Source organism: Cyprinus carpio, chromosome A8, assembly GCF_018340385.1.
Source record: "Cyprinus carpio isolate SPL01 chromosome A8, ASM1834038v1, whole genome shotgun sequence".
In the NCBI taxonomy this organism is placed as follows: domain Eukaryota; kingdom Metazoa; phylum Chordata; class Actinopteri; order Cypriniformes; family Cyprinidae; genus Cyprinus; species Cyprinus carpio.
In genome coordinates, this window is record NC_056579.1 from 12,516,610 (window position 1) to 12,537,427 (window position 20,818).

The following is a 20,818-nucleotide window of genomic DNA, read 5'->3' on the forward strand; positions in this document are numbered from 1 at the left end:
AAAAAAAAAATCAATATTGAGAACATGTTGTTTTGAGCATTAAATCAGAATATTAATTTTGTGTATTTTGGAGTGAAATATTACTGGGACATTTTCTTGACAGGTTTTATCAAACTGTATAGTTTAAATATGTATACAACATTTATGTTAACAAAAAAAGGTTAAGTCTCACTTAGCAATTACATTTAAAATTTTAAAACAGTATTACTAAAAATTAAGTAATAAAGTATTATTTCTATGAACCAGTGCTAAATGTGACGGATGATCAGACAGTGGAACATGTGATAATAGATATATATATATTATATATATATATATATATATATATAATATATATATATATATATATATATATATATATATATATATATATATATATATATATATATATATATATGGATAATTTGGGTGGAAATGCCTTATAAGAAAGAAAACAGCTTACTTGGGGAAATCCCAAATGTGGCAGACTATGAGACTCAAGCCAACCACTGATATGTATTTTTGGGGTATGCTCTGTCATTGATATTTTTTGTATGCGGTTACCCAAAGTCATACCTCTGCATATGAGCCCCTGGCCACACTCTTCACTATGATGGCCTTGTTCTTCTCTTCAATCTCAAACCCATAGTCCTCCTCTTCAGGATGGATCTGTACATGGACATCAGAAACACTGTATCAGCACAAGGGTCAAAAAATGAATAATGATGGTATCATCTCAAAATAGATGCAGAACGGAACGGAAAAAAAAACGTGTTACTTTCAGGACTCAAATTATTATCTAGCAGCTTGGTGCCACACTGAAAAAGCAGAAGCGTTTGTGCAAATGTGTGAACAAGCTACGCATCCTGTAGTCCAAAAGCTGTTTGAGGTATTAAGCCTTTTCTTCTAAAAATAATCGGTTCAAATGTGCCACAGCTGCATCCTTATAGGTCAGCTCAGCTGATAAAGGTGTTATCATGGATGAAAGAGAAGTTTGATAAGGTCCAGTTGATTACGGATGGATGAGGGGGGTCTTAATTGGCAGGAGATATGTTAATGTGTTACTTTCAGCATTAAATCATTAGGTTTCTTTCTTTTTTCTTTCCTTTTACATTAGTATTGTTGATACTGGGGTCAGTTGGTCAAACTGAGAATGATCTAAATCTGATATCTTCCGCATCTTGTCAAGCTACAGATAATAGAAGTACTTGAACTGAGGTTAAACTTATTTTTACTATGAGAACAGGACCTCAATTAGCATCTGAGTCTTGACTACACTAAATACAACTAAAGAGTCACTGACTTCCGTTAATATGCATGTAAATGTGGGACACACATTTAGTGAACTCTGACATGCGAATTAGTTTCATGTGACCAATAGTAGATCAATTTGTCACATTTAGCTGAAATAAAAGAACAAAAACTTTCAGCTGCAGGTTATGAGCTTAAGAGGAAAGTGGAGAAGATTGAATATTTTTACATTTTGGATTTATTATAATTTGTTAAAAATAAAAAAGATGTAATTTCTCGTCCGTTGAGTTTGCATCAAGTGTTACACCTCTCAATACAACTACTTTAATTAACACAACTAAAAACTAATTTATATAACAAATTTGAACAATTATGATCTATCATTTATCAACAAAAAAAGATGATATACAATACCACAACTGTACTCACATGAATCAGTGAATACTTTTTGAATCATTTGATTTACATGAATTGTCCAAACAAACTGATTTACAAGAATGAATCAAACTAATTCTTTCCAAACTAGGAAAGAACCTTTGATCATTTCAATGCCCTAGTTCACTTGGATTGTAAAGCGACATAGAAACAGCTACATTCATATTATTACAAAAGCTACAGCATTTTGAAATAAGTTCAGCTACTGACACACTACTGAAAAATAGGGTTAAGTTCGTAGCATTGCTAGTTATCCCTCAACACAACTCTTCACGGGGGAGAAACCCCTGCAGTGTGTGTGTCTGTGTATCTCACCACTAAAGATTTGGCAAGGATGTTCTCGATGAGTTTGAAGTCACTGCGAAGCTGTTTACTCTTGGAGCTCGTACCCTCGGTCTCCTCATCGGCATAGAAGCGGAAAAACTGTGACTCATCCTTAAATTCGCTTTTCTCCAGTACTGCAAGGCAAAGTTAAAAATTGAATTTAACTGAGACTGAATTAAAAAAAAAACAGTTTTAGACTTTTATAAACAGGTAAAACAAAGCACTTATAACTTGGTGCTGATAATATCTGCTGATGGCAAAATGATTTGACAGTGTGAAATGAGTCGACTGCATCCCCTTCAGTTCCCGTCAAAACAACTCATGATGTCTGTGGGATTGATGTTTGGGCAAATCTGAGGTGAAGGAAGAAGGCAGAGGATTGCATGGGAGGTCTGGCATGTGCAAGTGTGCTTTTTTTTCCCTCTCAGGAAGCCGGTGACAGATGTGTGTGTGTGTGTGTGTGTGTGTGTGTGTGTGTGTGTGTGTGTGTGTGTGTGTGTGTGTGTGTGTGTGTGTGTGTGTGCGTTTGTGCGTTTGTGTTTTCAGGAACTTTGTAGGGACAGGCTGTTCTGTCTGTGAATTCCAAGCAAAATATTGCTGTGGATTGTTTTGGAAGTTGAGATCCGACATGACTGCAAAACTCTTTTATAACTCGGACAGGAGGCTTGTTTCTACGAGCATGTGTTTCTCATCAGAAAATGCTTTTTTCCACTATTGTGACTATTTCTGTTCCATCAGAGGCCCCAGATGTTATTGCAACAGCTGTTTACATCTAAAACACAGTCATCCTTCTTCATTTTACTCTCTATTTCTCTCGTACAAACAAACTAGACGTCTGGCAGACACAATCAGTGTGATGTTAAAAAGTGTAAACTGTAAAACACTGCACTGTAAAACTGTGCTGCACTTAATGCAATGATCAATGAATGAAGACAAAAAAAGATGATTGGTGAAAAAAGATGAACACACTTTTGACCTTGTTACATTAGTACTACACTGCACCACATCTTCTATGTGTTGCTTGACAACCATCCTGCTAAACGTAACTGAATAACTAAATTAATAATCAATAAACTGTTAAGTTTTTGATGCTGTGTGTTTATGAAAATATGACAGGTATATGTAGTAGCCGTTTTATCAAACCAATAAGCCTGTGAAGCTGTGGTTTACAGTGATTTTAAAACAGCAAACTTTAATATAAAAATCACATTGTTACAAGGGCTGTTCATTGTTAGCTGTTCAAAATCACTGTAAACCACAGCTTCTTGGGGCTTATTGCTCTTTTAAAAACACTGCACAACTACTAGATTAATTAATGTTGCATTATAATTCCAAGACTGCTCTAGTGCTTCCACGAGTCAAAACTCTTTCACTCTCTCTCAAACACAAACACTGCCACGCTTCAAAGCTTTGCTCTGGACACCACATGTGTAGCAACGGCAAACAGGAAAGGCCATGAAATGGCAAAATCTGAGGTTCATTTAAAGATGATGTTTCACAATTCCATCTGATGCCACTGAAGGCACAGAAAGTGAAGTGAAAGCGACATGACGTGCCAAGCATTGTGTCTCATGCTCGGAATTTGCGCTCTGCATTTAAGTGAAGTGAGAGTGAAGTGACATACAGCCAAATATGGTGACCCATACTCAGAATTTGTGCTCTGCATTTAACCCATCCAAAGTGCACACACACAGCAGTGAACACACACACACCGTGAACACACACCCGGAGCAGTGTGCAGCCATTTATGCTGCGGCGCCCGTGGAGCAGTTGGGGGTTCGGTGTCTTGCTCAAGGGCACCTCAGTCATGGTATTGCCAGCCCAGACTCGAACCCACAACCTTAGGGTTAGGAGTCAAACTCTCTAACCACTAGGCCACGACTTTAAACCATCCAAGTGCACACACACACAGCAGTGAAACACACACACACACACACACACACACACACACACACACACACACACACACACACACACTAGAAGCAGTAGCAGCCATTTTTGCTGCGGCACCCAGGGATCAGTTAGGGGTTCGGTGACTTGCTCAAGGGCACCTCAGTCATGGTATTGATGGTGGAAGAGAGCGCTGGTCATTCACTCCCCCCACCTACAATTCCTGCTGATATTGAGACTCGAACCCGCAACCTTCGGGTTACGACTCTCTAACCATTGGGCCACGACTGCCCATTTGTACTTGTACATTTCACCTATAAATGCAATGATATCCTTTATATCCTGAGTGAAATAGGTTAGCAAAAAGAAAAATTTAGGGCAGGGACTTGGTTCAGTTCAACAGTTGGATTGGATGAAGGTAGAGCTTAAAGAAGATTGTAAGAAACTAAATGACTGGAGAAATTGCCACAAACCACCAGAGAAAATTTTGTTGTTTTACAGAAAGATTACATTATTACATTTTGATGAATAATTATCAGGCTAAAATTTTAAAAACAATTAAACATGGGTGAATGAAACATTCATAATATGATCAATAAAATATATGATGAATTTAATAAGTCAATTATCATTTCATGCTGAGTTCAGCCACCAGAAGTGGAGTGATTCATTAATATTCACGTTTTTGAATGGCATGTTCATTTATTCATATAAAATCTGGGTAACTAAAAGTATTTTAATCACACTCTTTAAAATCTGCTGATATTATAACAATAACTGACCCAAAACCTCATCATGATTTTATAAGAAGTACAATCAATATGTGAACATAGAGACTGACCGTGGTGCATGAAGCCAGCATTGCAGAGTCCGACACCAAGGGTCACTGCATCTTCACGGGTTGTGATGTCACCCTACAGAAGGAAAATCATGTTAAATGACTTCTGTGTATGCAATGAAATGACATAATGGAGCAACTGTTAAGATTAGACTGTAAATAAGTAAAATGTAAATTGTGTACAGAAACCCGAAAACAATGAGCTGACAGCTGAACAGAAAGTGAAAGAAAGTAAAAAGGAGTGTGTGCAAGTTTATGCAGTAAAGTGGCATACTGTGTGTGTGTGTGTCCATCCTTACGTTACCTGTGACACAAGCCATTCCACCAGTTTGCTAGCTGGTATGACAGATTTGAAGGTTTTCAAATGATGATCTCTGTCTCTGTATATAAAGAAGAGGTTGAAAAGGTTCACAATTGTCCAAATGCTAACATAAACAACATCTGACATCTGACTACAAGAGAAGCAAAGGACCAGGGCATTTCTAACAAGATAAACCACTGGAGAAACCCAGATTAGGCCTTGTACTTCTAATATAATTGACATAATGACAAAGGAAATATCTCGGATTGTCAAAATACATTAATTGTGTTGAAGCTGGTATTGAAAGATTTAATGGCAAATGTTGTGAGTTTAAGCCCAGCTAATGGAGATCAATCATCTGGAAATATCTTCTGTCTTTATTACCACTAGTTCCCAGATTGCTCCAGGGTGGTCGGTCCTTGCAACTAGTGTGGTGTAATTAGTGACCTGGAGTGTAAGGTGCTTTAAAAGATGAAAAGCATCTGCTAAAGGGCAAGTAACACGTTCTGTGTTACTTTGTGTTCATGTGCAGCTGGCCAAGGTGAATCCATAAAGTACAAACAAATGCATCTAATCTTTTGTGACTGTTCGAATTAAACCGTTGTTTATTAAAAAAACATTTGTATCTGCTGTCAAAAGATGTTTTAACTATAAACTGGATTTAATTATAAAATAAATAATAAATAAAATGTAATGCTACTGTCCATGTGCAAGAAAAGGGTGCTAACAAAACATAGTCTGAGACTTGCTTACAAATCATTTTAAAACCTTAATGACAGTGTGAAGTAAGTAATGTTTTTGTCTGTTGAGTGTGAAGTTTGTCACAGAACATGTGTCACTTACTTGATAACAGGTGTAAAGAGGCTGTGGAGACGACAATAAAGTCTCACTCCCTGTCGGACACACAAACACTCATATAAAGAATTTGCACCAACAGCTGCATCTCTTTCAGCATTTCATTTACTGTTTAAATCACTTCTTGACTGATTTGTTGACAGTTGTTAAGTAGACCATTTTGTAGTCTTTAATTACAGAGATGGATCATATGCACTCAAGATACTGTTGATTAAATCTGTAAACTTGACTGGTTAAATCTGATCAAAACCTAGTGAGCTGCCTACACAAACAATTTTTCCACACAAACACAAACAGTGCATGAGAAACTTGACTCTTAATTGATTCCAATAGAGTTTGATGTTAGCATAGCACACACACATACTGAGAAAACAATGCATTTTAATTACACTGAACTTTTTAAGCATACCTTTCAGCATTTAATTAAATTTAAGCTTATTTATAATCACATTTTCTCTTGTCTTGTCGCTATATTGGATTGATTCTTTCACTGAGCTAACTGCAAAAAAGTATATTTACCTTATCTCATGTATCCTTGTACATGAGCTATCATATTTAGAAAGTATTCGGGGGGAAATACCTTTGAAATGATGTCCTCCATTTCACTCCTGGCTTTATAAGTGCCGTCATCATACCGAAACCGATACAACACCTGCTCATTCTTGAACTGGTGCTTATCTGACACTATGGTGAAAAACACACACATAGATGCTCTTATTAGGTCATGCTTAAACAGTAAACTTCACCTCTAACATAACACCATATGCAGGAATTGAGCTTGTGATGTATAAGTTTCTCTCACTTTTGGACTCAGGCTGACAAACATGTATGTGGAGGTATGTGATTAACTGAAGTGTGTGAGTGCCATCGCTCCACAAAAGCCTTTTTGACCTCTCCTTGAATGCTGCCACCATATTACTGATTGAGCGCTTGAGCCCTTATACTTGAATTTATCACTCCAATCCCTTCTGGTGTTTGTCAGTTTTCACTATGTTGCAATCCCCTGGCTGTAAAATAGAGGTATGATGCTCCCCGAATCTCAGGCAAACACTGCACCTCTTGAATTATTCAGAAGAATGCTGTTCTCTACCAGCATTTCATGTCATGTTACTATCCAGACTGCCGATCATCTGTACGGGATCTCAGTGAGTGCTGGCCAACAAGGATACATGCCAGATTTGTAGAGTATAAATCTGTCAAATGGTGATTTTGAACAGTCCAACATTTGTATAAACAGTTAATGGATTGCGTTTCATTTGGCAAGAGTGTATCAAAAAAACAGAACACAGACAGCAGTTGCTTTTTGGTGAAGAAACCTAGCAATGCTCAAAAACATGATTAAATAAACTGGAGGTGAGGGAGGTTGAAAGAAAAAAAGGCCAGAAAAAAAGAATAATAGATTTGTATGAATTAATAACCCTTACAAATAGCAATGTTACAGTGATGGGTCACAATGGTTGACTAGTCTATCATAAGTCTTGTTTATGTATAAATGTAGCTATTTATAGCCTATGGATATAGGGTTTCAAGTATGTCGACAGATGCTCATGGAATCCACCAACTGGTTGATTTTGAAAAATATGAAGGTTTTGCATATCCTAAGAGCAGATATTACAATTATGGTATTTGGATATATATCATAGTACCCTACAGAAATTCAAAATGACACTATTGTAATATCATGGTCCATGCTCAACAAATCAAGGTAATAACACAATTTTCTTCAAAGGAGAACCTTCTCTTACCATGATGGATGATGCCATTCTCCAGGAGAGCTTGACCCAGGTTGATTCCCTCCTCAGCCTTACTGATCTCTCCACTCTCCAAGAGCCATGAGACAAACTCACTGAGGACACACAGAGACAACGGCAGTGTCAGTCTGCTCATAATAATGCTGCACGCATGATAAAGAAGGGATTTATGAGCCACCAGTCAAAGGTACTTGGGAACTTGGACTCACTCAATCCTCCAGAGTGACTGGCCAAGTTCACCAAGAACACAAATCAAGATGATATCAAGCTGCATTCCATTCTCTTAAGGACTTAAAAGTTCAAACATCACAAGTGTGGTTCAGACATTGTTTTAGTTTTTAAAAAGGTTTCAGGAAATTACTTCAACAACCAAAAATTTTAATAAAATTAAAATAAATTTAATGTAAATAAATAAATATATGTTTTGGAATTATATATGTTTATTAATTAAATATATAAGACATATACAAAAATATATTAGATATAAACAAATTTGACATGTATTCTGTTAATATCCAATATCTAATTATATCTTAATTTTGTTTTGTTTATATCTACAATATAATTTTGTACAGATGTGTACAGCATAATATGAGATCAGTAAGGGTTATTTTCTGAAATAAATTCTGTTCAGTAAGGATAAATTAAACTGATCAAAAGTGACAGTAAAATAATTATAACTAGGGCTAGCGAGGAATTTCAGCAATTGCATGTCCTAGGTGGTTTAGTTGCAAATCTAACGTTGTGTGTGATTGCATGCCTGAAATGTGCATGAGTGCTGCGTGAGAAACTGAATCCCATTAGAATCAGGGACAGAAATAAGCAATGTGTAAACAGTTATGACGCCTTAAAGGAAATGTGAGAAGGGTGTGTGTGTGTCCTTGAAATGTTGAATGACAGCAGTGAGGGGAGAGGGGTCAGATGAAAGGATGGGTTAACAGACGGAGCAGGAGGAGAAGAGAAGATGCAGGGGCCAAAGGTGCTCCACATCCACCCAGTAGAGTAAGACGACCAGATTCTCCAGTCATGTCTCACCTGACTAGACAACTGATCTGCCCTCTACATGAAATCTTAAAATACTTAACCTTGATAAATCTTTACCCTTCACCATCAAACACCTGACAGCGATAACAATACAAGCTAATACCACTTGTCTTTGTAACTCATCAGTACTTGCAACAACAAAAATGAGAGAAAATGAGCATAATTGTGAATAATATTGCAGATCATGTTGATTCTGTGTTTTGGTGGTAAATGGCAACTTCCTTAAACACAGTTGTACGTAATTTTTATTTTCTTTAATTTTTGTATATTTTACATTTTGATTTTTAATTTTTGTTATTTATGTAATTTTGATTATTAGGCTTTTGTTAATTTAGTAAATTATTTGAATATTAATACCTTCTTTAATAATGTTTTCTCTTGGGGGTTTTTAGATTACACATAGAAAATCTTGTGCGAATCGGACAAAAAGCCTATAACATGTTTAAAAGGTTTTTCAGGATACTCAAAATGATGGAAGAGGAAATGCATCTGACCATTTGATTTAGGGACAAAATTTGATTGCTGCTCATATGGTTCCAGAGAGCAAAAATATGTGTGTATGTGAGCTGGGGGTGTGATTTGAGACCACTGTATCAAGTTTGTGGTCTTTGCACAATCTCCAAAATAGAAACAGTTTCTGAGCAGAAAAATAATGCTACCACAAAGAAGAGAATATTGAGAAACTACAAATGCATTCCAGCAGCTGCATTAACCACTAATAAAAAAACGGTCAATGTTTATATCAATAAAAGGATGGCAATCACATAAGCCCTTCACACAAAATACAAACAATAAATGTTTATGATGTGGGTTATGTGGAGATCTTGCGGACTGCTTACAAAGCCTTTATGTGCAGCTCTGCAGAGGAAGTTCAGAGAGGAGAGGGCAGTCAGGGCCATGAAAGAGAGCAGTGAAATGAAACAGTGAGTCTGCTGTTATTACATAAGTCTCTAATTCAGATTGGCAGGAAAGGGAAGGGGTAGAGGTGGGCATCCCTGGGGTGAATTAATTAGTGTTTATGTAACTCATTAATATTCTCCACAGCTAATGCACATAGAGCCCTCTCACACGCTGCAGATGTGTGTGAGAATGTCTTACACTTTTATCTATATCTGTCCGATGTACGTACATATGTGTGAATGTGACAGACAAGGATGTAATGAGATTTTAGTTTACTGAACACAAGTGAAGCTTGATTACCACAGCAAATTATTTTGACATGTCCCTCAGTTTGTTAAAAAAAAAAAATTAAATGAAATAGAATATAAAAGTTTACTGAAATACACTTACAGAGCTCAGAAATGCAAGACAAATGTGAAGTTTACATATCTATAAAAGCACTCATATTAATTCTTCCATAGAAAAATGTGTGTTATTTGAATTGCAAAAACATTTCTTTCTGCTGTTTTAAATGGATTAACTTTTAGTTATGCGTTACCCATGTTTTTCCTGTGGGTGTATTTTACACTTATCGTTCACCATCATCTAAACAGCTCTTTTTATATCCTTTCAAGTATTTATCATGGTTATACTGTATGTTCACAACATGAGATTAATAACTGGATAACTATGCATTGGCAAGGTTAGTGAATAATTTTATCATACCAGTCTCATAAATGCAACTTTTTGCTCGTTTTTTCAAACTGAGGGACAAGTCAAAATGATTTTCTCTGAATACAGACAGCAGATGCTTTCAACAGAGCTTTTAGTTGTACTGAACTAAAAACAATCGTTTCATTGTTTGGCCATATGAACCTTTTTACCATGCCAATAAATCATTAGGTCATTGCAGTCTGAAATGAAACGAAATAAAACATTTACTTCAAAATATATTTTGAATTTAAGTAATACAATCTCATCATATTTTAAAGTAAATTCTTCAAAATAAGCACAGTGGGAAAAAATGAACTATGGTTCAAGCAAGACAAAGAAAGAACCAGAGATGAGAGAAAGAGCCAGAGTCTGAACAGTAGCAGAGTGTTTGTCCATATTAACAGCTGAACTGCTCGGCTGTTCCTGGAAGGAGTGGGATTGTGTTCTATTCTGAGACTGATGCGCAAGCCAGCGGACAACAGAGCCAATCACAGCTGCTTTCACCTGGACCACCGAGGCTGAAACGCACAAATAATTGTGTTCTGATGAAGCTGTGTGAAATTCATCCATTTAGGTGTTGACAGGAGAACAACAGCACAGCTGAGGCCGTGAGGCCAGCAACAGTTCACTTTTAAGCCACTTCAGTGGAAGTGCTTCTTTAACTGTATTTGAACTACAATCAAACTAGCCTTAAAAATCCAATCCAAGTCAAATTGTGTGAACTGAAAAAATCTTTTTAAAATAAATAAAACAAATTGAGTTGGAAAAATGGAAAAGTGGCATCTAACTACAAAATAATAATAAAAAAAAATATTAATTAATGAGTCAATGAATTAATGAGTTTAAAATTGATTCAGTGATTTATTTGAATCCAATTGAAATGCACTAACATGATCTTGACTTCACAACTGAGAGAACAGTTTAGGATAGTATGTTAAGTTCCATTATCTTAAAAAACAGCATTTTGTTGCACAATATTGTTATTCACTGGCTAAAGCAGCTTGTGACTGTAGAAGCTAAACCATTTTAAACCTGAGCTAGTCACACTACTGAAACTGTAGTTAGCAGCAAAGCTACTTTGACTTAGATGCTCCTAAAACTGCACAGCAGAAAGGTCCTGCAGATTTATGAATCAATAAAATGAGGCTCATATCTGAACTTGTGAATTTTTGCGGACATTTAAACTAGATTGCATCAATATAATAGCTTTGAATTGACCACAGTGTTTTTCCCTGATCTTCTAGTGCAGTGCAAAAAGGGAATTTTAATTGGTGCGAGGAATCTCTCCTCTTAACTCCCAAACACACACACACACACAGTATTTGGAAGTTTAATGGCGTACATAGCACTCATTGTTCATTCATGGTGTTGAAAGACTGGGCGAGCGAGTGACAGAAAGAAAGAAAGAGGGGAAAATGAAGAGAGATACAGAAAAAGAAAGAGAGAGAGAGACTGAATGCAGATTTCTCTCTAATGAAGGCTTTTTTGCTGGGAATGTCTGTGTCCAATGGGGTGCTTGGCAGTGAGCTTGGGAAAGCATTTACAAGCACTAAGTGAGTGTGTGTATGTGTGTGCGTATGCATTTTCATTCATGGAGGGGCCTCTTGGATTAGGATGACTTGCAAGATATTCAGGAGACACTCAGGTGGTGTAAAAGCAGCCGAAGGAAAGGTGTCACACGCAGCACAGAGCAAGCCAATCTCCGGCATGGAAACTGACCAGTCATAAGGTGAACCCCTGTGTAAACGAGAATCGCTAAAATGCATTACATAATACTCAAAACCTACTTTCCCAAGAAGCATTTGGGTACAGTGGTGAGTTTCCTGCGACGGTCTTTGATGAGGTGGCGGTTCTTGGTCATCATCATATGGTAGAGCTTTTCTCCCTTCTCTGCGATCATGACGTAAGCATCACGCTCCATCCCAAGCTTCAAACCTAACAATCAATATGAGAAAAAAAAAAAAAAAAAAAGTCAAGAACCCCGAATAAAAGTGAAAAAAACCCCAGCAATTTTGTATCATTTACATTTTTTTTAAATGTTTTAAATAAATAAATATTGCTTTAAGAATAACATTTATACATCTAATGTAAAAAATAAATGAATAAATCTTTTAGAAGCAACTGGTCTGGATGTAAAAGAAACCATTTTAGACTGTTCTGCTGTCTTACAGTCTATTCCTCAAGCGTCTCTTACTAGCTGTTACAACCTGTACATCAGTGTGAGTGTTGCGGTGTCAGTTTTAGGTGGGGCTGAGAGGAAACACTGGTTTAACTGATTTTATTATGAGACATGGGTTTGCATTTGTTTGTGTGTTCACACATGCATGCTGCTATTTGAGCTATTTTGGTTGGTGAAGGGCTAACTCACAAAACTGGTATCAGGATTCTACATACAAGCCACACATCATACACAAAATAAAACTGTTAATTCTTTTCGTCAAAAAACTTTCATCATCAAATAATAAAAAGTAGCATCAGCAAGTCTTCAAATAAGTCATTAAACTGTGACAGGAAGCAGATATATATAGGCTTATCACATATTACTCAGGGCCGGTCACCTCAAAAATACTCATAATCATTCTCCTGCTACACTTCTGGTTGAGTGGTATGATGTGGTTAATAAGGTGAGAAAAGATACAGCTGCAGATGCAGATAAAGACCTCTACCAAAAAGTTTGCAGGTTGCTGAAAAGACCTGAAAATAACAACATTGCATATTAAATACTGTGCAACAGTGCAATGCAGCTGAAACAGCCTTGTTTATATTAGCAACGCAGCCAGTCAAGCTGCAACGGAAACAGGAGCTTCACACAAAGAAGGTTGGCTAAAAATAAAACACTTCATCAGTCGCCCGAAGCTGTTTGTATGTTGCCTAATGCAAAGAACTCTTCAGTCAAGGAAAACGTTTTTACCATACATAAAAAAAAAAAAAAAAAAAAGGTGGTGTTAAAGAGAGAGCAGGGACGTAAATGTTGTCTAACAGTTGGGGTGGACAATAAACATAAAATTTCTCAAGAGCAATTTTTGAAGGGGACACGAATAAACCAGCTAAAATTACACTTGTAAGGATATGTATGCACAGAGCAGAGGAAAGCCTTACTACTATTAGTGTAGCAGGGAGACTGTGCCAAATTAGACAACGTCAAGCTGTTGTGCTCGCGCCGTGACAGCGCTCATGTCCGTTGTCGACATTATATCCATCAGTGTTGCCAAGTCCATGGTTGTTCCGTGGAATTTGGCTACTTTATCGCTGTGGCCGGGGGTTGTTTTTCATGTCGCGGGTTGAAACGACCCCAATAACATGTATTTTATCCCCTAGAATGTGATTTTTACCGGGGGAACCCCCCCTACAAACACGCTTAGTTTGGGATCGTTTTGGGATAGTTTTGAGTAGCAATTGGGCAGGTTTTGTTGTGAAAACTTGGCAATCCTTTCCATCAACCAGGGAATGTTATTATTGCTTATACTACGGGGCCGCTGAATGCTTGATTCTGATTGGCTGATGAACGTTCTGAGGTGTGCAATTATTTTCTGGGAAACGCACGGCAAACATAGTTCCAGGCAGCTCTCCTGACCGCATTACAATTCCATATCACTTCGCATAGTAAAACTGTAATAACAGAAATTACAGTACTAACAAAAACAACAACACGACAGACGATTTTCCGAAAGTAAATACACAACATTTCTCAACAGCGAGGTAATAAAAGCGCTGTTTAGAGATGCTGCTGCAGAACACTGTTGAGGGACACACAGAGGTAGCCTAATTCACACAAGCTCTCTCTCTCTCTCTCTCTCTCTCTCTCTCTCTCTCTCTCTCTCTCTCTCTCACTCTCTTTTTCTTTCTCTTTCTCTGTGTGTCTCTGTCACTCTCACTCTCTTTCTAATAACTTCAATAATAACTGCATTCAAATGTTATCAATGGCTCAAGCCTCCATTACCAGCTTTAAAATGACATTTTGGAACAAGCAAAAGAGGCGTTGGATGAGATGCAGAAGAAATAATCCTACTCACAATAGTGATTTAAGTACAAAAACCGGACAAATCCCTTTAAATATATCATCTGATCGATGTCTTGAGGTGTGGTAACTGTAGTATAAGCGGAATAATTGACTCCGGGCTGTTGATTTCTCGTGACCTCGTGTGTACATTATTTTTCTAATAATTCAACGGCCCGTCGTCAATTATTCCTTACTAACATAGAGGATTCATCGAAAAATACATCATGTATTAAAGAGAAAATAATCACTTCATCCAATGTTTAAATGAATAAAATAGCCTTGACAGCCTTACTTACTGGAGTTCCACAACTATTGACTTTGTTCTCTTTCACTGGACTTGTGTGTGTGTGTAGGTGATGTAAAAGAGGAAAGCATGCATTTGGACTAAAGCACTGTGAGGCAAGGGAGGTGGAGACTCAAAATGTTGCTAAACTTAAAACGCATTTTTGCCCCATTTGTGTTGTTTTATTACCTACACAATTATTTAAAGTATAAAACATTGTTATTTACAATACACAGCATGGTATTACACCCCCCCGTCCCCCCGTCCCACCTCGGGATTTCTGCCTATGAGAGAGGCTATCGATGAGATTGCAGCTGATGTAGGAGGTGGGACGTGCTCATATGTGGCGGCAGCTGGCATGGCTCTCATTCAGAGCTCTTTACTGTGTCTGAGACCCCAGAGAGAGGGAAGCCACCGGCAGCTGCAGCGTTCACTCACAAGGAGTTTTTTGAGGAGGTGTTCGTGGCAGCTGTACGAGGCCCCCATTCAATCAAGTCTCGGCAAAGAGGCAACACATCATTAAAAATGACTCCTCAGAAATAACCCTGCTGAAGCATAATTTCCACCTTGGCATCTGAAGGTCTGATGCTGAATGGCAATTTTAGAAATGAGCAAGCCTTCATTTCATTTTTCTATTCTCCCTTATTTTGAACTGCCAATTTCAAACAGTGCACATCAACATGAATGGATGAATGTAGATAAAAAATTCAGGGAATGTTCACCCAACATTTTTGGGTGAACTACCCCTATAATTATCATAAATGAAAACAAATTTAATAATTTAACATTAATTTTTAGGTATCCTTTAAGTGTGTTCAACAGGACCATGCATTTGTAATTTTTTTAAACTGAAGTCACTTTTGACTGTTAAAATAAATATTAATCGGAGCATGTAATTCAATGATGTCTTTGAGTTGTACTGAGGAACGAGGGGGAACTGGCTGAAGATCTGGACCGTCAGAGAGGTGTGACTGATGTGGCACCTGTTGAAATGGGCTCCAATTTCAAACCCCGGAAACCTGATACACTCCAGTAAACTTCTGCTTTCATCTGGCATTGCAGCATTACAGTGACGTCACGCTCTACCGCCAACTCACACAGCATTACAATACTTTGGCTGAGGACTATGTCTTGGACACTGGTAACTGATCCTACAGACTAATACTTCATGCTGAAACATAAGAGCAATGATCAGAATTGGCTCTGTGGTATATTTGGGTTTTACTGCTATGATCATGTGACCTAACAATCAGAACAATCCTGTAGTAACCCCGCTTCAAAAGCAGAGATAACAAGAACAGGTGTCCAGCAGAGGACAGGTGTTAAATATCGAAACAGAACAGAAGAAAAAATCCACATAAAAACATCAGAATGCAAGATACATGACATGATAAATTGTAAAACCTGTTGTACAGTAGTTGCATTATGCCATCTGAAATTTTTTAATAATTTTGTTCGATTTGATTCAAACATTTTTGTATGGATCATAACGGTTGAATTTGTTAATATACATTTAACTGTTACTTAATGCTCATATGTTGCATACTCCACAATGACAAACTACATCAAAACTACTCACTCTCTCTCTGTTCGCGTTCCTTTAAAATGGCGTCCAGCCATTTCTGCTTGTCCTCAGCATTCTTGGCCATGCACACAAACCACTTGTTTTTGGCCGTGTTGTGAATCTTCCAGCCATTGGTCACCGTGTAGTTGTTACTGTGATAGTCCGCTAGAAAGACAAAATAAAAGAACATGAAAAACAACAAAACAGGTTAAACAATATCCATTAACACTAATAACACGAGTACACCATTTGAATCACACAAACATTATATACAACACAACTATTACCAATATGGCATGCAAACGACAAACACTGCAAACAATTACATCAATTTGTTGCTACATAATCTACATAAAGCTGTTCACCAAGGGCCTACAAAATTCAGATCAGATCATCTAATCAAAATCATTTGCACCTTCAAATTAACCTTAAAAAAAAAAAAAAAAAAAACCTGGGAAGTCTCATTTCTGCTAAGATATAATTTTGTCAGCTTATTACCATGGTTAAAAAGGTACCCCTTTTACCATTACTAAATGAGTTACTGACCCAAACACAAATGCTGACACAGATAATAAGATTTTCTTCAACAATCTAGAAGCATTAATAAGGCAAAAAGGTTAAACTATCCCATTAGTGTGAGAAATCGCTAGAGATGCATTTTGGCACATGGCACTTTTCTCCCACCATTAAACCAAAGCCTGACAGAGAGCATGTGTGAGTGAGGGGTTCAGACTGTTACTCACGGTCCAATTTCAACCCAGACCTGACAGCAGGTGAATTTTATGGAAAAATGAATGAGGTATGGAATAGGTAATGAGCAGTGGTTAATGTTGAGGTAGTATAAACAGATTTCAGACCACTGAGAGGATTTGACAAAGGCTTTTAGCTCATATAAAACTGGAGAGAATTTATGGGTAATCGTGTTAGGCACACAAGTCTGGTTCAGCAATAAACACCACCTAAGCATTATCTGATTGTTTTCCAATTAAAACAATAGCTCAGTCAAAACAAGCAGATCAGATTGCCATGCTTTTACATGTGAGAGTGATGCAGATACATGGAGTAACGTGAAAATATAGAGATTAGTTGTTTACGGTTGCCACATTTTTTTATTACTGCTACAAATGTTACTGAACCGATCAAAATTTAGAATCAGAACTATACATTTTATATTACTTTTACTGTTTTGAATCTTGTTTTTTGTTTTTTCAACTCAAGACATATTACATATTATGAGCATTACATATTATGGTGCTGCTTTTGCAGTAAAGTCAGCTTTTTATTGTAATTCTTTTACTATAAATGATCCTATATTTTATATTGTAGTTGTTTTTGTATTAATGTTTTTTTTTTTTGGTTTTGCAGACAAATTAGATAATATTTTATAAATTATATATTAAATTATAATATATAATATATACATATTATATATATATATTATATAAATTATACATATATATATATACACACACACACACACACACACACACACACACATATTTAAAAAAAAAAAATCCTGGAAAATCACATACAAAAAGGTATAGAAAAATAACACTAAATTAATACTATAAATGTATTTTTAAATTTTATATACCATATACCATATTATGTGAATTTCCAGCATAAAATATTAAACAAAATGACTGGAGACATAAAATTACTCATAGTGTGATATTTGATTTTGGTCATAACACCCACCCCTTCCAATCATTATTCAACACTAAATTGCCTTCAAATCTCCCTTGAAACACTGTAATCATAAATCTGCAATAAGGCTGAAAATCTGAATTTCAAACTATCTTCCATCTTCACCCCCAGCACGTGAGTCATTTTATCTGTAACCTTATCCAATAAGGCAAAACACACTAGCTAAATGATGCATTTACACAGATGTGGAGTGTCATGTGACACAAGCCCTGATAAACATGACACTGAAAGACTGAAACACAAAACACAGTCTCACATTGACCATATCAACTGAAGCCACGTGTGGTTTAGGCTGGTACTGTGACAACCCTATGGCTTGTTTTTCAGAAAGGATGTTTTTCTTTGTGGCTCAGAGAAAAAGAGAGAGAGAAGTTGCACTTCCACCCTGCTACTTAAGGTGTGGTGAAAGACTAAGAGCAAAAGGTAAGAAGAGCAGCTGTTACTTCCCCTGAGAGTTAAATTTCATGCTCGGGCCGACAGCTGAACAGCATGACGAGGGCCCCACAGTGGTCAGAGGTGCTAAATGCGAAGTACTTAATTCTGAGAAGCCCTGCGTGATCTTATCTTCAGGACACAGAGTCACTAATTTCTACTGCATCAGCTGAAGTTCCCTTTAAATGGTTTTGTTTGTTGCTTGTGATGTTCTTAAGTATCACATGGTGATCATATGGAACAAAAAGGATATCACACAGGAAACGCCCTTACACATCCTAAAAAAACGTTGCTTTGTACACTAGCATTCAAAAACTTTTTTTTTTTCACAGCTTCTACAAAAATATTAAACAGTACAGCTGTTTTCAACATTGACACTAATAAGAAATGTTTCTTGAGCAGAAATCAGCATATCAGAATGATTTCTGAAGGATCATCTGACACTGAAGATTGGAGTAATGGCTGCTGAAAATTTAATTTTTTGGTATCACAAGCATAAATTACATTTTAAATTATTAAAAAAGAACAGTTATTTTAAATTGTAATAATATTTCATGATATTAATGTTTTTAGTGCATTTTTGATCAAATAAATGCAGTGGTGAGCTTAAGAGACTTCTTTGAAAATCTTACAGACCCTTAATGTTTTAAGACTAGAGTATATTTGTGTGGCAGGATACAGACACGTAAGTTTCAAAAACTACTTAGCTGCACTGGAATCTCAACCCACTGATTTGAATAGGCTTTGAAGTTAGCATGTTGCTAAGCTAACAATTCAATACTCTAAGCAGCATGAAAATACATATCACATGCAAAAATGGGTAAAATAATGAATTTTAAATTGCATTATAAAAGCACTAACAAACTCAAACCTACCAGTTCCGTCTTCCACATTCTCGACCTCCATGACCTCAGTGTTGATGCGCCCTCTGAACATGTACTGCGGCCCATTCATGGATTTCGTCCTTTTGGTGGATTTCTTCCCAGACACTCTGGATTTTTAAAGGGTGAAAAAAATGAGACCAGTATTGTTTAGTTTTTTACACATGATTCTGATGGCTGTTTCAGTGAAGTGTTAACATCTAGGGATAACAGTTATCTACTAGAAAACATGTTTTTGCATATGGTTATGCAGGTAGGTTACCAGCATTACAGACAAGACTCAAAAGCATCTTTAAGGCCTAACCGGGACTTCCTCTTGCAGTAGACTAGGAGGTTGTCAAACAGGAAGAAGACCCGTTCCTGGATGTTTCCAGCTGATATCTTCAAAAGGTTGCCTTGGAGCAACAGTTCGGTGCAAATATCAGTCAAGTTCGTCCCCTGGAGAACAAAACAAAGGAACATTTGTACTGATCTGGATAAACATGCATCTTCATGTGTCATGAAAAAGAGCAGTATAAGAGTTTCTACTATAAATATTCCATAATAAATATTTTATTCAGAAGTTATTAGCTGCCTGTGTTCATGTAGCAGAACTAACACCGGCAGCTGAAAAAAATATATGAAAATGCTACCAACATTTATTAATTTGTTTATCCATTTTTTAACAAGTGCACATTAGATTTGCCTTTATTTGCAATCTCCTTGTATTTTATTACAGTAAGAGTGTCTAATTTCATTTCAAATAATTCCAGTCTGGTCATTAATCCCGACCTTCCATCTGGGTCTCAGATAAGAGTTCCTGTTCAATATTCAGTACCATTAAAAATTGATTCGACTCCGACGCTGCAGTTCGTGCTGACTCTGTACAGGATGTGATTTTCTATGCTCTGCAGGTGTGGGTGTGTGAGAGTGTGTTTGATAAGCAGACTCCATTTTCTCTGCTTAATCAATGGCGTGCCCAGACGGGTCAATTAGAGAGATGGGAATCTGCTTCCCGCTTGTTCTGCACTATTTACCTATAAAGGTGAAACACTCTGGACTAAATGGAAACTTAATGCATTTGGTTTTCAATCGGACACCACATCCTGAAACACTCTATATCTAGGGTTAAATAAAGCCTGATTTTTAAGCCCTCGTTTTATGTTGCGTTGAATGTTTAATGTTACCTATACATGATCTAAAAAGAACTGAAACCTTGAAGGAATAATTCTATCATTCCAAACTCATATTATTTGCTTTCTTCTGTGAAATGTTCAAGAATGTACTTGTGGCTCTTTTTCATATAATGAAAGAAAATGGATATCCAGAATGTCAAGCTCCATTATTACAAAAACATAAAAATAAAAAAATAAAAATAATAAAAAAAAAACCATAAAATTTTTCCATAAGCTTTCCAAAAAACATAAAAGTGGTTCATATAATTTCTATCCTATATTCCAAGTTTTCTGAAGTATTATGAAACTTAACTCTTGTATATATATATATATATATATATATATATATATATATATATATATATATATTTTTTTATATTTTTTTTTTTTTTTTTTAATTGTACATTTTGTATTTATTTTTGTCATTTTATAGTTTGACAGCCCACATTAACTTTTATTATATGTTAAATAGTGTCCAGCACAGTCTTTAACATTTCTTATTTTGTGTGTTCTACAGAAGAAAGAAAGAAATATGG

At 36.5% G+C, this 20,818-nt stretch overlaps 1 protein-coding gene across 1 annotated transcript in view; it reads right to left on the reverse strand.

Annotated features, from left to right (window-relative positions):
• LOC109080918 (phosphatidylinositol 3,4,5-trisphosphate-dependent Rac exchanger 1 protein-like) overlaps positions 1 to 20,818 on the reverse strand; it is a 65,883-nt gene that overhangs the window by 20,099 nt on the left and 24,966 nt on the right. Inside the window, exons 7-17 of the mRNA XM_042762286.1 lie at positions 19,433 to 19,566; positions 19,123 to 19,238; positions 16,124 to 16,273; positions 12,049 to 12,196; positions 7,619 to 7,719; positions 6,454 to 6,557; positions 5,862 to 5,911; positions 5,022 to 5,097; positions 4,721 to 4,793; positions 1,981 to 2,123; positions 556 to 648 (exon numbers count right to left, since the gene is read on the reverse strand). Coding sequence (XP_042618220.1) covers positions 556 to 648; positions 1,981 to 2,123; positions 4,721 to 4,793; positions 5,022 to 5,097; positions 5,862 to 5,911; positions 6,454 to 6,557; positions 7,619 to 7,719; positions 12,049 to 12,196; positions 16,124 to 16,273; positions 19,123 to 19,238; positions 19,433 to 19,566 — 1,188 coding nt within the window. The remainder of the gene's footprint in view (positions 1 to 555; positions 649 to 1,980; positions 2,124 to 4,720; positions 4,794 to 5,021; positions 5,098 to 5,861; positions 5,912 to 6,453; positions 6,558 to 7,618; positions 7,720 to 12,048; positions 12,197 to 16,123; positions 16,274 to 19,122; positions 19,239 to 19,432; positions 19,567 to 20,818) is intronic.